This window comes from Mastigoproctus giganteus, chromosome 7, assembly GCF_048544385.1.
Source record: "Mastigoproctus giganteus isolate SK-2022 chromosome 7, ASM4854438v1, whole genome shotgun sequence".
NCBI lineage: Eukaryota > Metazoa > Arthropoda > Arachnida > Uropygi > Thelyphonidae > Mastigoproctus > Mastigoproctus giganteus.
The window spans coordinates 108,798,705-108,816,716 of record NC_143581.1 but is presented as its reverse complement, the minus strand read 5'-3'; the positions used below and the strand labels follow the sequence as shown (position 1 = coordinate 108,816,716).

Here is an 18,012-nt window from a genome sequence, read left to right as displayed (position 1 = left end):
GCTGATGCACCTGAAGAACAACAACTACAATATGGGCCGACATCCTTGTGGCAAACCTTCGACATTTCGCTGAATCCACGCCACGACAAATCCAGACTGGTCTAAGTGCACAAACTGGATTTTTAGTGCTTTCAGATAAATGTACCTAATAAAATGGTCAGGTAGTGTATATAGATATATTCTGTATATAATAATAGATATAAATAGATAAATCCTATATACAATTTAAATTCAATAACCCAGTTAAGTTATTTTCGCTAAGATATTAATGCTGGGGGGGGGATTTGTCTACTTTGCTGCTTTTTTTAGTGCAAAAGTAAATAGTTATGAATTTATTTACATGAATCGTTGGATTACAGTTGGCTGGTATTATGTTTCGGCTCGATTTGGTTCAGGAAGACAGGTCTAAATAAGGTTAGGTACTTTGAGTTCAGTCTTTTTTTTCCCTCCCTTCAGTTCATGTGTGATTTAATGTGTGTTAGATTTAATACCTAGCAGGCACTGTGCGCACAGTATTCTGTTACACACAGTGTTAAGGCTCAACAGAGACTCAGACTCATGCAGAGAATTAAAGTTTATGAAATTTCAGAGGTCTTTTTCTCACTGAAATGAAATACAAGTAGTGTGGCTATAAAGTCACCAACACTAGCAATTTTAGTAGTGAAATTACTGTACATTTTATAATAAATACTCACAGTATTCAAACAAAATCTGGAACTTGCATGATTAACAAACTCTCTCGCTCTCTCTCTCTCTCAATATTGTCACTAAGTATTTTTGCTGAACTAAAATATCAAAATTTTGTTCTGTAATCAGATGTGGATAACTAAACTTAAACGAACTTCTGTTTCAGTTGTTTAAAACTACCTCTAATGTGCAAATAATTTTGATATAATTGCAGTATCAACATTTCCTTGGCCATGAAAAATCCCAAGTATTACAAATGTTGTTCAGGCTTCTGCATCGACCTTCTTCAAAAATTTGCCAACGACCTGAAATTTACTTACGAATTGCATCGTGTAGAAGACGAGGCGTGGGGAGTTCTGAATGTAAGTAAATATACGTACTCTTCATCTTTCTAAATATAGTAAAAGGGCGGCTTACTGCAAACTAATCAGAGTAAAGGACAATTATTGAGAAATTATTTTTAAGTAAATCTCAGATATTTTTCATCATGTAACACTATGAAAAGGAATCAATAAATTCTGATGCGGGTCACTAGGTTACGTTCGAAATTATTATTAAATACAGGTTCTTCTAGACTCTTTTACTGTGGTGTAAAGCAGTGTGATCGAGGTGGAACAACTTTTAAGATACGGTTGCTTTTCATACTTTGCTTTGAAATACTTGAAGTTTCAGAAAGCATTTCTTCCTCTGTAATCCAAAAAACTGTGGTTTTTTTTTCGCTCTCGATGTTACTTTTCTTTGAAAATTGCATAGCCTCTTAGTCCATTCAAATCTTAAATCCTACCATGGAATAGGGCAATCAGATTAATGGACTAATTAATCAGATTGCCCTATTCCATGGATCAGATTAATTTCCTCGCTCTCTTACATACCCGTTCGAACGGGCTGTAATAGTCAGTATCCATTCACTGTCCAACATCAAACCCACAGAACTAACTTTTCTCCTCCTCATTTATCTGTTCTAATTTTGCTTTCTGGAACAAGCTTCCCATGTATTTCTTCAAAACTTAACCTACACAAAATTCAGTTAATATCAACAAGTCCCTTCTGTTTTCTGAGCCTTCAACATATACAAGGTTTCAATACCTATCATGTTCGGGAGTTATTGAAATCCCGCTGTCAGAGACTTTGAAGAAAAATTTTAACATGATTAATAATGTCTCGTATTATTTATTAGAGACTGGCAAATTTTGGATTACATCAAAATATATAGTCTTGTGTGATCGTACATATTCAGAAACATTTGCTGAAAACATATCCAGAAATTATGTCGAAATACAATCCAAGTTTACTTGGGCATTGGCTCCCTTTTATATTAAAATCATCTACTTTGAAGACGGAAGGCGTGAGTTTATAGTTAAAACGCATTGTCATTTTTGCACGTAATCTTTTTAAAATTAAAGTAGTTCGTGGCACAGACTCTATATCATTATTTGTATTTCTATCATTTGAGTCGTTTTGAAATTATTGGAATATTTGCTATAAAAACAAGCAAGCACTGAGATACGAAACAACAATTTTGAAAGTGGTAAAAAATAGTTTAAAATCGCCGTTCTTTATCGTCGCTCAATAAAAAGAATGAAATTTCATCATGCATAAGTTAAACCTATTGTATAATTACAGCCGTGAGTTTTGAGTAGTTCAAGGTCCATTGTTTTCATTTACATCAGGAAATGGACATTCTTGGCTAAATGCACGATACAGATTAGGCCATTGAAACAGAACTACAGGGAGTAATCAATAAACGTTGGCCACATTTTTCTTTTCTATGCGCTTTTAATCCAACACAGATCCAGTCTTTTAATATTGGACAATAACGTCTCGCTGCAGTCGTAAATAATGGGGTTCGCGATTTCGATTAGCTGCATTAAAGTCGGCAGCTGCCTGGCACTCAGTCGCACATCAAATTTAATTTCCATCCTTTTCGTCTTTGGCCAGATGATATATAGTTAAGGTACGTACTTAAGTGAAATAAATCCTCGCTTTGCATATCACAGCTATAATTTCAGAGAAAAATATCTACCCCTGGTGTTTGCTTAAAGTAATATTAACTACAGTCTAGATCATAATGGATCCGAGTTCATTAAATGTGGCATAAATTATTTTTTTGCTTATATTATCCCCCACAATATACGTTCGTCAAGGAATTTTCCCTAGATGGCCTTGGATTTTGTTTCAAGTAGAATAACTTAATTTTAATTTGTAACAATCTTTGAACAAGTGGTTAATTATAATTGGCATCACCATAAAAGCAATTCTTCTAAGCCAGTTTTTAGATATATTTTTAAAAATCTGTACGTTCATTTTAACGTTCATTTTTTGTTTTGTAATATTAGCTTAAATGTTTACTAAGTGAATTATTTAAAGGAAAACAAATTTATGATGTCCGTTCATTTAAACGCCGATGAACCTTGGTTAGAAGAGGATGCCGTAGGAGTCGTCTGCTAGTATAGCCAATACGTGCGAGCGTACGACACATAGTCATGTCAGATATTGTTCGGGGTTGGCCCGTGTTGTATTGGGTAGTCAACTCTTCAATAGTGCTGCGTCTGTTCGCCTGTACGAGTTGTAGGACCCGGCGCTCACCTCTAACATCAACCTTTCGCTGACCTTTGCAGTTTTGCCGTCGGGTCGTTGTTTGACCATTTTGACGCCAGTCCTGGTACACTTTTATTACAGCGGCTCTCGAACACCCCCACCAGTTCAGCCGTTTTGGAAATCGAGGCACCTACTCATCGATCACCCACAATCTGTCCTTTATCAAAGTCCGATAAATCCTTCATTTTGCCCATCATGTTCGGGATTTTACTACCTACTGAACCACTGACACCTTATCTATGCTATGTAGGTCGACTAACTGCTCACTCTCGTACCTCACGTGGTCAACGGGCGCATTCAGTTTTCATAGGGGTGGTCATAATTCAGTGATTACTCAATGTATAAAGGCGCAGTCTACATTGAGAACCGAGGTTTTTTTTTTCTTTTTTTGTTGTTTTTGCTGTTCAGTGTGTGGTTTCTCTTACTCAATATATGGTAACATCATTTTGTTAAAGAGGGCAACGTGGTGTTCTTATGTCACATCTGGATACGGGGGCCCATGAATGTTTCAGCAAGTGAACTGCATCTGATAACTAACTCACACTTAGCTGAAACAAATCCATGAAGTAACTATTCATATAAACAGAAACATAACTTAAATCAGAGTACCAGTGATAACTGGTTGATATAATTTATGATATGCAATGCTGGATTAGCGTGTCTGTATTATACTAAACTGGGCCTGCAATGAAAATATTCTGATTGTTCACGGGACACACGAACTTGTTGAAAACAACGGCCATTTTATGTAGTTTTGAACTAGCTGATAAATGGATGAACTAGCTGATAAATGGATTTGTTTAACTTTTAATTATTCTTTGTTTTATTAATGTTAATCCACTGCAAAGAAATTAGATAATACGGACAGAAATAAGAAATCTAAATAAGAGGTAATATTTCGATAAATAATAATTTTAAATTCATTCTCAAAATTAAAAGCACTGATCATAAAGAAATCTGAATATTCTGTGCAAAACATTGTGTATAATTATGAGTGAGCATTTACGAAATAATTATTTGTTATTGAGTGATCGCAGCAGTTCCGGGTTTTACAAACACTGATCTCCTATTATAGCCCAGATTATTAAGTGAAACGATTATAATCATAAAAATGATATCTGCTGTGAAAACTTAATCGACTGATTTCATCAAGTGTTTCTCTTAACAGAATGGCACTTGGAACGGTCTCATAGCCGAGTTACTCAATTATAAGGCAGATATCGTTGTCACTTCGATCAAAATCAACCAGGAGAGACAGACTGCTGTGGATTTTACCATCCCATTCCTTGAGACAGGAATTGCAATCGTTGTAGCTAAGAGAACAGGAATAATTTCTCCCAAGGCATTCCTTGGTAAGAAGCATTTTTCATAGGTCTAAATTTAAATGTATTCTGTTTATGATATACGAAAATACAAAAAGACTTTTATTTCTGAAATATAACTGGTAGTTTTGTATGTTTATTCATTTTCACCTGAATCAAATCTGAATTTGTTAAATATTGATCTCAAGAAAGCTACTCAGTTATTGATAATTGCTGATTATTTGTTTTCAGTTTGATTTATATCTGTATTTGGTTAGCCACTGAAGTTGTTCTTGATTAACCGTTCACATCAATAAGCATTATTGGTCCTCCATCCTCCCGTGTAGAATTTATTTTATAACAAAATAAACCTGAAAGTCTAATTGTAGCCAATATGAGAAAATTTGTGTTTAATCAAGGAATATATTATTGGAATAAGTTTCCATCTACACTGGTGGAAGTGAGAAGCTTATTAAATAAAAAAAAATTAAGGTTACATGGGTATACTTATTTCGTTTTTTTTTTCACGAATGATACATAAGCTTTGCTTTACTGAATCTTTTAGACAATATCATCTTATAGGTTTTGAAGAAAATTTGGATAACATGACAGTAAAACTCAACAAATTTTCAAGCAAAAAAAAAAAAAAAAGTCCTGAGTCAACTCACTTCTGAGAGTGGTTGTGATCGAACAGGATTTCGATACATCTTTTTCAGTTCAAGAAGTACTTAAGATTCCCGAGTATCTTAAGTGCTTCTTGAGATATCAGAGTATGAAAATTTGCTGGTAAAAAGGTTAAAGTAGTTATTAATAACAATTCACACTCTGTAGTAAATTTTGGTAGTTTCAAACGTCCAGTTTTTGAAAAACATCTGGTTGACAGAATTCGTCAAATATTTAATAGCCTCAGATATTAGTTTCGGGATTTATACTTCGCAACTTATTGTCACCATTGCAACGCCAGGGTACCTGCCCACCCATTGATGAGGAGCCAATAAGCTCCGAACCGGAGCTTATTGGCAATATCATGTTCAATGCAATATCAATTTCAATGCAATATCATGGCAACTCGTTGTGAAGGTATTCACAATGAGATATACTTAATGATGCCAATGTATAATTACTTAAGTAGTTGGCTACGTACAGGAATAATGCAATTGCAGTAACTTGTACATTCGTTTTTTTTTTTTAATAACTTAATTACAAGTGTACATTTAAAGAATTACTTTTTCTATAATATTTCCGTAGAATTTCTACTGTGTAGGCAAAACCTGATATTGTTACTTTTCTTTTGGTAGAACTTCACCTCCATCACCCAGCTGCTGATTTGGCCAGAGTTCTTTCCCTAACCTCCTATGGCATTTGCCCATATCTTTTACGTCTTGGGACGGACGTCCCCGTCTGTACACGACTACTAAAAATAACCGATAATATACAACTTCTGTTTTACTAGCCACTTAGAAGATAAATCTACAAAATAGAGAGAGACTTTGCAACTAGATGAAGATAATGTAGATAAATGCAAGTAAAGTTGAAACTGACTCGTTGCAGCCAAAGGCCAGAAGCTCACATCAGAATTAAATAATTTATTATGTACACACAACATATAAAAATAAAACAAAATGTAATATGCTATCACGATTACGTATATTTGCAATATACGTGAATAGCATTCATACCTTCTATGTGGATACGCATCGATTCGCTGTTGTTTATAGACGCACGAGTACGGTGAGACTTAGCTTCCACAACAGAGAAAACGAATTTTGTCATAGCACAGGAGAGCATGGCAGGTGGTGTAGAGAAGAGCACGAGCTTGCTCTTATTGGCTTCTGGGATTTAAACGAGCTTCTATCGGTTTTATTGGTGCAAAACTTATTCAATTCGACATAAGTGCTGTTAGCATTTGATTTGGGAGGAAGCGATCAGAGATATGACGTCTCCGACGCTTTGTGCAGAACATCTCGGTTGATCAACGTTCTGGTTTGGGTATTTGCCAGAAACACGAATCCCAAACGGACGGTAACGCGAATCCAAATATCCCCCAAAGTAGTTGTTTGGTGAGAAAAACAAGCTTTCCGGTTAGGCCATTTTCAGGAGCCAGACTTACTAGCAAGGATTGGCTTCTTTGTTGTAGTAGCTGCTGATAGCACACTGCAGCGGCATAAAGGAGTGGAGTGTAAATTACAGTTATAATGGAGTTCCTAATTATTTAAGGATCCTTGACATAGATTAGGAATTGTTTACTGTCCTCCAAGAGCGGCTGCTCTGGACGTAAACTTGTCTATGTGAGCATAAAACAGAAGTTTTGGGTCGAATACTATTCCCAAATCTGCGTGGGTACCTTATTTTACAGTTCGAGTGTTGCTGCCATTACTATAGGGATTGGTTTCAGGGGAAAACCATCAGTTTTGTTTTTTGTGGATTGATTGTGAACCCATACTGTTTGAGGTAAGAGGCAATGTTGATAAGACTATTATTGATGCATGCTGTAGCCTCAAGGTTATTACATATAGCCTCAAGAGAGTTCCTCAAGCCGTTGGGAGCAATCGGCGTTAGAATTTTTATATCGTCTGCATACGTTATGATTTTCTCGTTGTTACGGACAAGATGTGCAATGACGGCTGTAAATAACAAGCCAGATAGGACTGCTCATTGTGGAACACCAGCAGAGTTCGCATTCACGTGCGATTGTCCATGGGCATCGTTCTGTAGAACGCTGTCATGGAGAAGTAATGCTATGAAACAGAGGATATTACCCTGTATTTGACGTGGGCTTCAAGTAAGCAGAGAAGTACCGACACGTTAAAACGCAGCTTCAGTATCTAGGTATATGATAAAGAATTCCTCGTGCCGTTCAAAAGCAGACAATATACTACGTGCGGTTTTCAAGGAGGTTCGTCACTGTGGACTGGTTTCGAATGGTGTAGTGGGTCTGTCATGGCTTATTTCGAAGGAAGTGATTCATTAGGATGGGCAGTATAATTTTTTCCAGGATTTTTATGAGGGTTGAGGGGCTAGATACCGGCCGAAAGTGAGTGAGTAGAATGGGGTTTCGAACTTTTGTATGTGGGCTAACAAATTAGCTGTTCCAGGCTTTAGGAAAGATTCTTGTGGTCAGAATTCCGTCGAAGATGGAACTGAGATGTTGGAGAATAAATATACTGTATGACGTACAGAGTAAAATATTTTTTTTTTTACTCCTGTGTTTCTCCAAGGACTTTCAAAATTCAGATTATCCTTTTCTGTATTACCAAACTTTCAACAGATATAAGAGTGTGAAATCAATTTAGATACATCAAGAACTCTAGTTCTTGATGTATCTAAATTGATTTCGATACATCAAGAACTAGAGTCATTTTATTAGGACAGAATTCATGGGATTCTGTCCTAATAATAATGTGTTATGTTAATTACACTGAAAGGACAGAATTCATGGGATACCTGGTTCCTGTTCCTGGGCAACACGACGCTGTTACCTCTCTCACTAGAGGACGAAGCCACCGCTTGGAAGGTATATAGGTACACTGCATTCACGTTAGACGGTGATTTCATGTCAGTATGGATAAACGTCGTGAGTTAACCGGCTTTGAAAGAGGAATGATAATAGGTGCCAGACGCATCGGTCACTATCGCGGAGGTGGTACAGAAATTGAACTATTGAAATTGAAACAGTATCAAGAGTATCGGGAATACGTCATTTCCGGAATAAAATCTCATCGTGGACAGCGCTGTGGGCGGAGAAGGGTGGTGAATGAACTTTGCCGTCGACATGTGTCTCGCATTGTTTTAGCCAACCGGAGAGCGACAGTGGCACAAATCACCGCCGACTTCAACGAGGGAGAAGCCAGAAACATCTCCACTAAGACCATCAAGCGATCATTAGCCACAATGGGTTATGGGAGCCGCCTACCCACCAGAGCCCCATGGCTGACACCACGACACAGGACTACTTCTCGAGTGGGTGAAGGAACATCAGCACTGGACCTTGGATGATTGGAGACTGGTCTTCTGTTCCGATGAGTCCTGTTTCCAGTTATTTCCAGTATCTGGCGGAAACCGCATGAAGCTATGCACCGTCATGTCAACAAGGAACTGTTCAGGCAGGGGGACGGTCGGTAATGGTCTGGGGCATGTTCAACTGGCACACGTTGGGACCTCTGGTACGTCTGGACGCATCACTGAACGGTCCAGGTTACGTGTCCATCCTTCCAGACCATCTGCATCCCTTCATGGTCATCTTGAGCATAGAGGGCCATGGATTCTTCCAGCAGGACAATACGCCGCCTCACAAAGACGTGTTGACTAGAACATGGTTCGAAGAGCATTCCGCAGATTTAACACCATGAAGTGGGCTCCCCGTTCACCGGACGTGAACCCTGTGGAGCATCTTTGGGATGCTGTGGAAAAGTCCGTTCGAGCTTTGGATTCTCCACCCAGGAATGCGACGGAATTATAGCCACCGGTGCAGCAAGCATGGATGAAAATACCTGTGGAAGGCCCACCTTTCTCCCTTATCCGGGAGAAAGGTGGGCCTACCGGTTACTAGGTAGGTATCCCATGATTTCTGTCCAATCAGTGTACATTACCAAACAAATTCAAGTTTAATATCTTGAACGGTAATTAATACAGATGCTGTCTAACAGAGTATTATTTATTTATACAATTCAGAGCCATTCGATACAGTATCTTGGTTAATGATACTTCTCATAAGTATTCAGTTGGCTGCATTGGCAATTTTTCTCTTTGAATGGCTCAGTCCTTCCGGATACGATATGAAGATATCACCACCAAGAGGTAGGCAATGAATAATTTTGATTTCTTGAAGATTTTTGAAATTTACTTTTCGAATTTTATCTTAAGTTTCTAAATAGTTTATTTAATAAATATAGTATAAATAAACCTTAAAGAACAAAAAAATACAAAAAAATAGGCACCTGAGCTGTTGATACCTGTGGTTTAAAATTGTGTTAAAATGGAAAAATGGGCGAAATGAAATGAAAGAATGGGCTACATTAAAATAAATTAAAATTCAGAGAACAAAGTAAACAATGATTAACGTTTTACTGAAAGAAACGATAATTTTTGTGCCTGCTTATCCATGCATTTTCAATATTATTGACAAACCTAACCAGTACGTGCATACTTGGGGTTTTAATTTATTTTAACGTAGCCAATTCATTTCCCTTATTTTTCAGCTATCCACCTGAGGTGGGTTTCTTGTTTTAATCGACGTTTATGTATACTACTATATTTACCGATAAATTATAAAAACGATATAAATATTTTGAACATAAAATTATCTTGGTAATCAAAGTTTTTCTACATAAAAAAATTGATTTAATTGCAAAAAGTAAATTTATAGGCACATTAAACTTAAAATATCTCTCTTGAAAAAAATAAAATAATTATTGAAAAAAATCTGTAAACATTATTCAATACGTCCTTAATTTCTCCTTTCTCTTGCACTGGACATGAAGATTTGGAATACGGTAGGCCAAGAGGTAAGATCTGTTTCTTGCATATTTATTTGTAATTTTGATGGGTTTTTTTAGGATTACAATATTCTCTTTTCCATTTGCTTATCGATTTTTGGTCTAAAAGTTTACTTTGACTTCTCTTAAGTAATTCATAAAAGTAATGTATATGTTGCTTATTTAAAGGAATAGTTGATATTTACCCAAATTAGAATTTAATTCTGCTGCACATTCCTTTGAAGCAATATGCCCGCTTACACAAAGATGATTTAAAGGAAACAGCAGAAAAGGAAAAAGTCAAAAATAAGTCCTTTATTCAAGCCTGGGGTAAGGAACTCGTGTTATTTCTACATAATAGCCTCCTCTCGCAATAGACATCTTCTATCGGAAAAGGGCTCGAAACCATCAGAATTTCTTTCGTTACTTGCTAAGACACTTATGAAACAATAACTATTTAATGTATGTTTTGTATTGCTGGTTCGGTATGAAGATAGAGGTAATGATTTCCTAGGCCGTACAGTGACCATGAATGAATCTTCAGTCAGTATGAAAGTAAGGGAACCATAGAGTGATATTATTTCAGTTGTCCTTTGCGGAATGAAATTCCAACCAAAGAAATTCATTTCTTAGAAGTTTTTCTCGAAATAAATTCTTCTTGAAGAAATTCCGAGCCATGCCATCTGCACGAAAAAGGGCGAGAACCATATTTTGGACATTTATTCCCCAAAATTTGGCCATCATTCTGGAGTTTCATGACGACGGTGACAACTGTCAACAGTGTTTCGTACTGTTGACCTAAGAGCTACCTGAAGCGTGCAGTCCTGACCAAAAGTAGAAGATTAATCTCAAAAGGTAGTTGTGTGTATGTACTTATGTAGAGCGATACCTGGAATGTCAGTTCATATCTGCTGCGTTTCACTGTAAAGATACAGAACTGGACTCTGTAGAAATGGCTAGATATGTGTGGTATGCTGTTTGTGTGATCATGTATTTGTTATGTTGAACTGGCCGTTTGGTAATCCCAAATCAATAAGTCGGAAACACGTCCACCACCACGGGAAGGTAGACCAGGGGCTACCAACCAGCAGCAGCAGAAGAGGGGGAAAACCAAGAGCCGGACAAAGTTCAAGCCAAACATTGCTAGGGAAAAAAAAAAAAAAAAAAAAAAAAAATAGAGTATCTTAACACTATACAAAAATTAAACATTGTACATAAGATTAACCTCAAAACCTTGAGATAATCAAACAATACTTTGAGATTTAAGGTAAACAAAACAAGTAATCTCATTAAATTTAAAAGAAAAATTTAACATACATATCGAAGGTTATATACAAAGTCAAAGAAAATAAATCAAGAATAACAATCCTCAGCCTAAAAAAAAAAAAGCCGACATACATAACTTTACAAATGAATTTTAGCTCAGAAGTAGGTACAAACCTTAAACAAATTAGATTAAATGCAACACCCAGAAAGTTCAGCAATCATCAGTAACAAAATTACAATCAGTCAATCACCAATAACAGTCACAGTCAGTTAACAGCCAGCCGAGAAATTTGAGGAGCACACAGGAATTTTCATAGTAAAATTGAGTTATAGGTCGAACACTTGTAGAATTGGGAAAACAGCACAAGTCCTAAAATTGTAGATCTTTGATGTTGAAATTTAATTTAATCAAAAGTTGTCTGGAAGAAAGGACGTCATGGTACAGAAGGTGATAAATCTTGAGCAGAATCCAATACATTCTAGAGTGGGAAAGATGACGAAGATCTTGTTTAAGACAATGAAAACTACAATGAGGTCAATTAGTTAGAAGATAAGCAAATTATGGAAAATGGACGTCACTGGATTGAATGTGAAGAGTCTTGAGCTGATTTTGAAGACGCAGTAATTTCAGAAAGAATTGCAAGCCTTTTAGTGAAGACTGCCTTAGCAAAATCCTGAGGGCGTGATAACTGGTGGTATTTGATACAAAATTAGGTAGCAATCCTGATGAAAAGTTGGGAATTGCATTCTGCAGAGTTACTCGAAATTCATTATATGAGGGGCACGACTACAAAACGTGCTGCCAATCTTCCACACCGCCGCAATGATACAGTTCCGTAGGAAACAAGCGAAATTTAAATAGTTTCTGATTTAATGATCCATATCCTAATAATAAGAGGTAAACAAGTCAAGACTAAACAAGACCGTGGCTTTCTTTTTTTTTTTTTTTTTTATCCATTTGAGTGTCAACTTCGGAAAAAAATTTACGTGTTGCGCAACCTAGTGATGTGGTATCCACCTACTCTACCACAAATCGATCAATCCTTGCCAAATTCTTCGTCGTTTTGCTTTAATATCGACTTGAGTGTTAATAGAAATTCCAAGGATCTGAGTGGGAATCTGACATTTCAGTCACATTCTAAAAATTGCTTAGAGATCTAGCGGTAACGTCCCGGCTAAAACCTGCAAAGTAGTGTTGAAACGTTCGAAAGCCCTTCAAAATGCAATGTAATAAAGTACGTTGGATTGACATAAATTTTGATTGAAAGTTTACTGTCCCCCCCCCCCGCCCTATGGAAGCGCCCGCAGCATAGACAACCATAGGAAGAAACAGATATATAGTAAATTATTAAAGATCTTCTAGAAAGATCCCACTCAATTCTAGAAATTCTGACATGGGCGCCGGTGAAATTTCTAATCTTAATGCGCAGATTAGTTAAATGAGAGGGAAATTTAACCTGTCAACAGTTATTCCCAGAAGTTTAACTTCCGTTACTACAGGTATTTCTTTATTGTTAATATTAACTCTTAGTGGTAGACGAACGTCCAATTTAGAGTCAAGGTTGTCTTCGTAGAACTAGTTTTTAACTTGTCTTGAAGTGTCCATTGTTGGAGATCAGATAAAACTTTCTCAGCAGATAATTCAATTGAAGATCTTGAATTGCCACTAACAAGGATCGTCAAATCATCCGCATATGCGATGATTGTCACGTTGTCAAAGATTCGAGTAATCCAACCTTGCAAAACAAAATTCCAGAAAAGTGGTCGCAAAATGGAGACTTGGGGACACCCTCGAAAACCTGATGCAAAATTTGTCTGTACTTAGAGCTATCACTGATAAATCTGTATTAAAATAGCTCTTATTTAGAAGATAAAAGTTGCTGGAAACATTCGGCATGATGTAGACGTTCGGGAGAACTTTTCCACCAAAGAGAATCAAAGGCACCCTCGAAGTCAATAAAGATAGCTAGAGTATACTTGAAACTGGAGTATTCAACAGAAGAGATGAAGTCAACAAGGGCGTCCTCGCAGGACCTTCCAGGAGTGAATCCGTATTATTAGGCGCAAATAATCGGGTATTATTTGCGCCTAAGATTAAATAACTTGTCGAATAATTGACAAGTTATTTAATAGACGTTCCAATAGCTTACTAAGGTTGGCCAATAAAGCAATAGGCAGATAAGACTTTTGTTTCTGAGGGGGGCTTGTCTGGTTTCCTAATCAACTTGATAATGGGAGTCTTCCACACATCATGAATCGTACATTTCGATATGATCTTCCACAGATCATATCGAAATGTACAACATTCCATGGTATGAATTTCGCCACAAAGAGGTTTCTGAGCATATAGAAACTTTGTAAAATGGTTGTTTTGTTGTTAGTTCTTAGGGCATGGAAATAGAGTGATTGGATTGGAACCATGAGCACGATTGTTTTGTGATCTGTCAAGAATATACGTTACTTGGGATTAAGGACCGGATACTTGAGTCCAAGTATCCGGTCTGGCATAGTTAAAATGAGATCAAAAGTATTGCTTAATCTCTTTAGTCCACACATTTTCAGTTTTTGGCCTGTACAGTGAGTTTTTCTACTCAGGGAATTTTTCCACCTTTGTAGATAGATATGAGGACAGGTTGAAATTTCCTTAGACAATACACAGAAGCAAAGTAAGGAGGCGCTGCTAGCTGTCCAATGACGCTGTTTCTTGTTTCGTTGTCTGGACCATGTGGCATATAATCAGCTCTACCAGTTAATCTTGATTGATGTGATTTAATCCTTCACTAAGTCATTATTACACATCATCGGATCAGCCAATGATCCTGAATTTAATCGACTCAGTGCCAGATATACGAATATATATATTTTAGTGCTGTATATGGGTTTATTATTATTTTTTTAGAATTTTATAAAGCCTATTTGACCTTTTGAAACAAGCCCAAATACTGATTTCATAGTTATTGGCTTTTCATTATATCCTATATGCTGTAAATAACTGTGCCGTGCTGATAACCCTTCTGAACAGCGAAGAGAATTAGTTTGTTTATCGGAGAAATGGGTTTGCACGTCACTAACAAGCTGAAGTTTGATGCAGATAAGAGTACACCTTTCATCATTTGTCCATCACACGTCAAGTTACGGAGAAAGGATTTTACCAAATTACATCATAGAATCGTAATGGGTTATTAGTTACGGCTGCATAATGTCATCTTATTTGCCATTCCAAATTAATTATGAGTGTAATAGCAGTGAAATGAATCTCCAGCTTTATGCACACTGGACGTATTTACAAACCTCTTATGCTCAGAAAAATAAACGAAAATGCGGAACTCACAGCGAAGCACAGAGATTGTAGTCTTCGTGACAACTGATGAGTTTAATGTATCATTAAGAAGTCTGGTTGGCTGATTGTGTCGAGAATTGCGTTAATGATAATCTATGCAATTTCTCAAGTGACTTTAACTGTGCGATCTCTGCCATCTTTCTTCGATTGACCCTGCTTAGCCATTGACCATTAGTGACCGAGATTTTAATAATTATGATCCTAAATAATTTTAATAGTAATCCTATTAGAGTTAAAAATATTATCTACCCACTCCGTACACATTTCTGGAGAAATAATTAAGAAATCACTAAGTGAGAATGATTAATTTAAAAAAAATGGTTATGAACATTTTCCAGTTAAAATTTGAATAAAATTATGATCCATAATAACGTAGTACGAGCATGCTACCGTGTGTTTAAAGTGTGTGAGGAAATTTTTGAAATATTGGAAAACTACTAAATGTGAAATACTCTTCTTAACAGACCACAAGTTTTCTCTCTTTCGAACCTACTGGCTTGTTTGGGCAATCTTGTTCAACGCAGCTGTGAATGTGGACTGCCCTCGAGGTTATACTGCCCGATTTATGTCTAACGTGTGGGCCATGTTTACTGTAGTGTTTCTTGCTATCTACACTGCCAACCTCGCTGCCTTCATGATTACAAGGGAGGAATTTTATGATCTGAGCGGAATAGAAGATAAGCGAGTAAGCTCTTTATTTTTCGTTTATGGTTGTTTTTATTATAAATACAATATTTGTTGTCGTTTTATGTTGCTGTTTTCTGTGTATGTGATATGCTTGTATCGGTGGCCACAATTTTTTGCCAGTTACTATTTTTTGTAAATATAATTAGAAAATTACAAAATTTTATTGCTTGTAGAATAATTGTTTTTATGCATGGGCGGTTGTCTCTTTCCTTAAGTTTATTTTGGATAACATACCCTAAGAAGAGAAGGGAAAGCATTTAGAATAATAAAGCTTGCCCTTCCCAAATGCGAGGATTAAATGCCTCGACAAGGCAGCGATTGTGGAATCCACATTTGCGGTTGAGGCTTCAACCGAAGATGATGTGATCGCTAAATGAAACCATAATCGAAATCGACATCACAAGAATAATTTTTATGTATAAACTAATATATATTTATTCAAATTTTGACTCCAATAAAGGAATTTTGGGGCATAAGACAAGGTTAGACTTTCCAAATTATATTTGATCATTTACAAGTGGTTAGATACCAATTTCTATAGCACCCAAAACCCATCAGGCGATATGTGACAAACTGTTCAACGTAGCGCTGATCAAGATTAATCTATGCCATATAAATTGAATTAATTTTTGAGTGGATTATGAATTATCAAAACCGTTCTTGAATACGTTTGTTCGCGATACTGGCCTCGAGTTTTGCAGTCTCAAACCAGGAATTGGGTTTATTATATTAATCAGAATTTAACGAGTTAATTTTTCAATACAAAATCAAGTTATTGATGCGTCTGAACAGATGACTAACTGACATTGTTAATCAGGATATTATGAACATAACGAAAACAGCTGAATTAGTGGTGTAATGAATAAAAGATCGTGTTTTTATTTCTTTGGATATAAGTGATCAAAACCATAAATGGGCATTTTGTTTTCTAACTATTCCTTAATTCTTTTGACAGAAAAAAGTGATATAAATGAGATATCTAAATTAAAAAATGTCACGCTGGAAAGGGAGTTTATTGATTAAGTAAACTAATCACTGAGCATTAAACTGCATCCTTATTTTACTTTTATAACCAATGCGACGTCCTGCAATCCACTTGGATCACAAATATCACAGTCAAGTTGTTCACAGAACCCGACATATCTCCCCGTAAAGTAAAACGCTTTTGCATAAGTATACTAAGTGTAAACACAATACTAACTCTTAAATACACTTTCTCAAATATCTGTACATACGGTTGACTTTTCAAAATATCTGTACATACGGTTGACTTTTTTTCCAAATTAAATCATTCTAAATCTTTAAATCATTCTAAATCTTTAAATCTTCCCCGTTTGGCTGTCCGGTTATCATGAAATGATAAAGCGCTTTTTAATTAAAATGTATTTAAAAAATGAGGACATTGTTATTGCAGTCCTCATAGCTCATCAAAGACAGTAAAGTGCCTTTGATAAGCTTGAGGTATCCTTGTTCCAGAAGAACAGTATTAGATAATGCAAGTCGCTTCGAAGAAAGCTACCTAACTCCTAAGCCTGGAAATGGACATCCGTCAGCATCACAGGAAGTGATTTAGAGAATTGATGAGGTGGAACAACAAATTATCTTTCATATTTGAAGGTCGCAATCCATTGAGAAGTAGTGGGCATTCCATCGGAACTTCTGACAGCAGTTGTGAAGAAAGCATGCCCCATCTTGATTTCTTATTAGAAAATAATTGGGGACACGTGAAAATTTGATCATCAATAAAGGTGAAAAATTGGTGAAATAATTGGTAAAAAAAAATTCACCTGTGTTGTTTAAAACGCACATGTTGATTACAATTAAAATAACGCTTTTCGATAAGACATACTTTGATTGCTAATACAGATCCCACTCCGTGGAAATTAAAAGTCCTGTATATAAAAACAAAAATCTTGAACTTAAGAAACAGTCTCAGTTTTGTTGGAGGATATCAGTTTCCTTTTTGAGTCAGGATATTGTGTTTCGGTTGGGGAGTCTTACTTCCTTCGCTTGTTAGCGTAGGAAGACATCAGAAGACAATAAAAATGTTCAACGCATCGCCTTTTGTTTTCTAGAGAAGGCACTGTTATACGAATCTGCTCTTCTTTCATTAATATATTAAACTTGATCGTATCCAATACACTGCAACAGGATACAAAAGAAAAACCTCTTCATTTTATAGTCAACTTCAGCGAAGGCGATGCTGAAGAAAGCTGTCTACACTATTTCTCTCGTATAAGGTGACAAAATAATCATCTAAGCAGATGGTGTCCAAACTAACAGATGCATTTCTGCTCATCTCTGAACGGACGGGAAAGGTATTCAGCTTATCAGCGTGAAACCAATACTGCAGGTCAGCGGCTACCAGGAACGTCAATATCGATTGCACGAAGGAATACGAATATCTCCACTTCTATTATCATCCAACAAAGACGCGTCAAGATTTTGAATCTGTGAGGATACGAAAAGAACTTCGTGAAGGGGTCGTGCTGAAATTTCACAAATAATAAACACTCAGAATTCTGACACAAGAGTAGATATGAATCCGCTGTATAAACCAGTAGTTCATAATAAAAAGAAAACAAAAAAAAAAAAACTGGTCATTCCTTTTTGAAGATATTAAACGATAGATATCATTTGTAAATGCATTACAATTAAT

General features: G+C 36.3%; 1 protein-coding gene across 3 annotated transcripts in view; it reads left to right on the top strand.

Annotated features, from left to right (window-relative positions):
- The window catches only part of LOC150083141 (glutamate receptor ionotropic, NMDA 2B-like), a 223,924-nt gene that overhangs the window by 160,697 nt on the left and 45,215 nt on the right, over positions 1–18,012 (top strand). For 2 of the 3 annotated variants that reach the window (XM_090377834.1, XM_090377836.1), the window contains 5 exons: positions 902–1,049; positions 4,454–4,637; positions 9,258–9,383; positions 10,067–10,090; positions 15,131–15,351. In XM_090377834.1, the coding sequence (XP_090233960.1) occupies positions 902–1,049; positions 4,454–4,637; positions 9,258–9,383; positions 10,067–10,090; positions 15,131–15,351 (703 nt within the window). The remainder of the gene's footprint in view (positions 1–901; positions 1,050–4,453; positions 4,638–9,257; positions 9,384–10,066; positions 10,091–15,130; positions 15,352–18,012) is intronic. The other variant, XM_090377835.1, reaches the window with a different exon arrangement.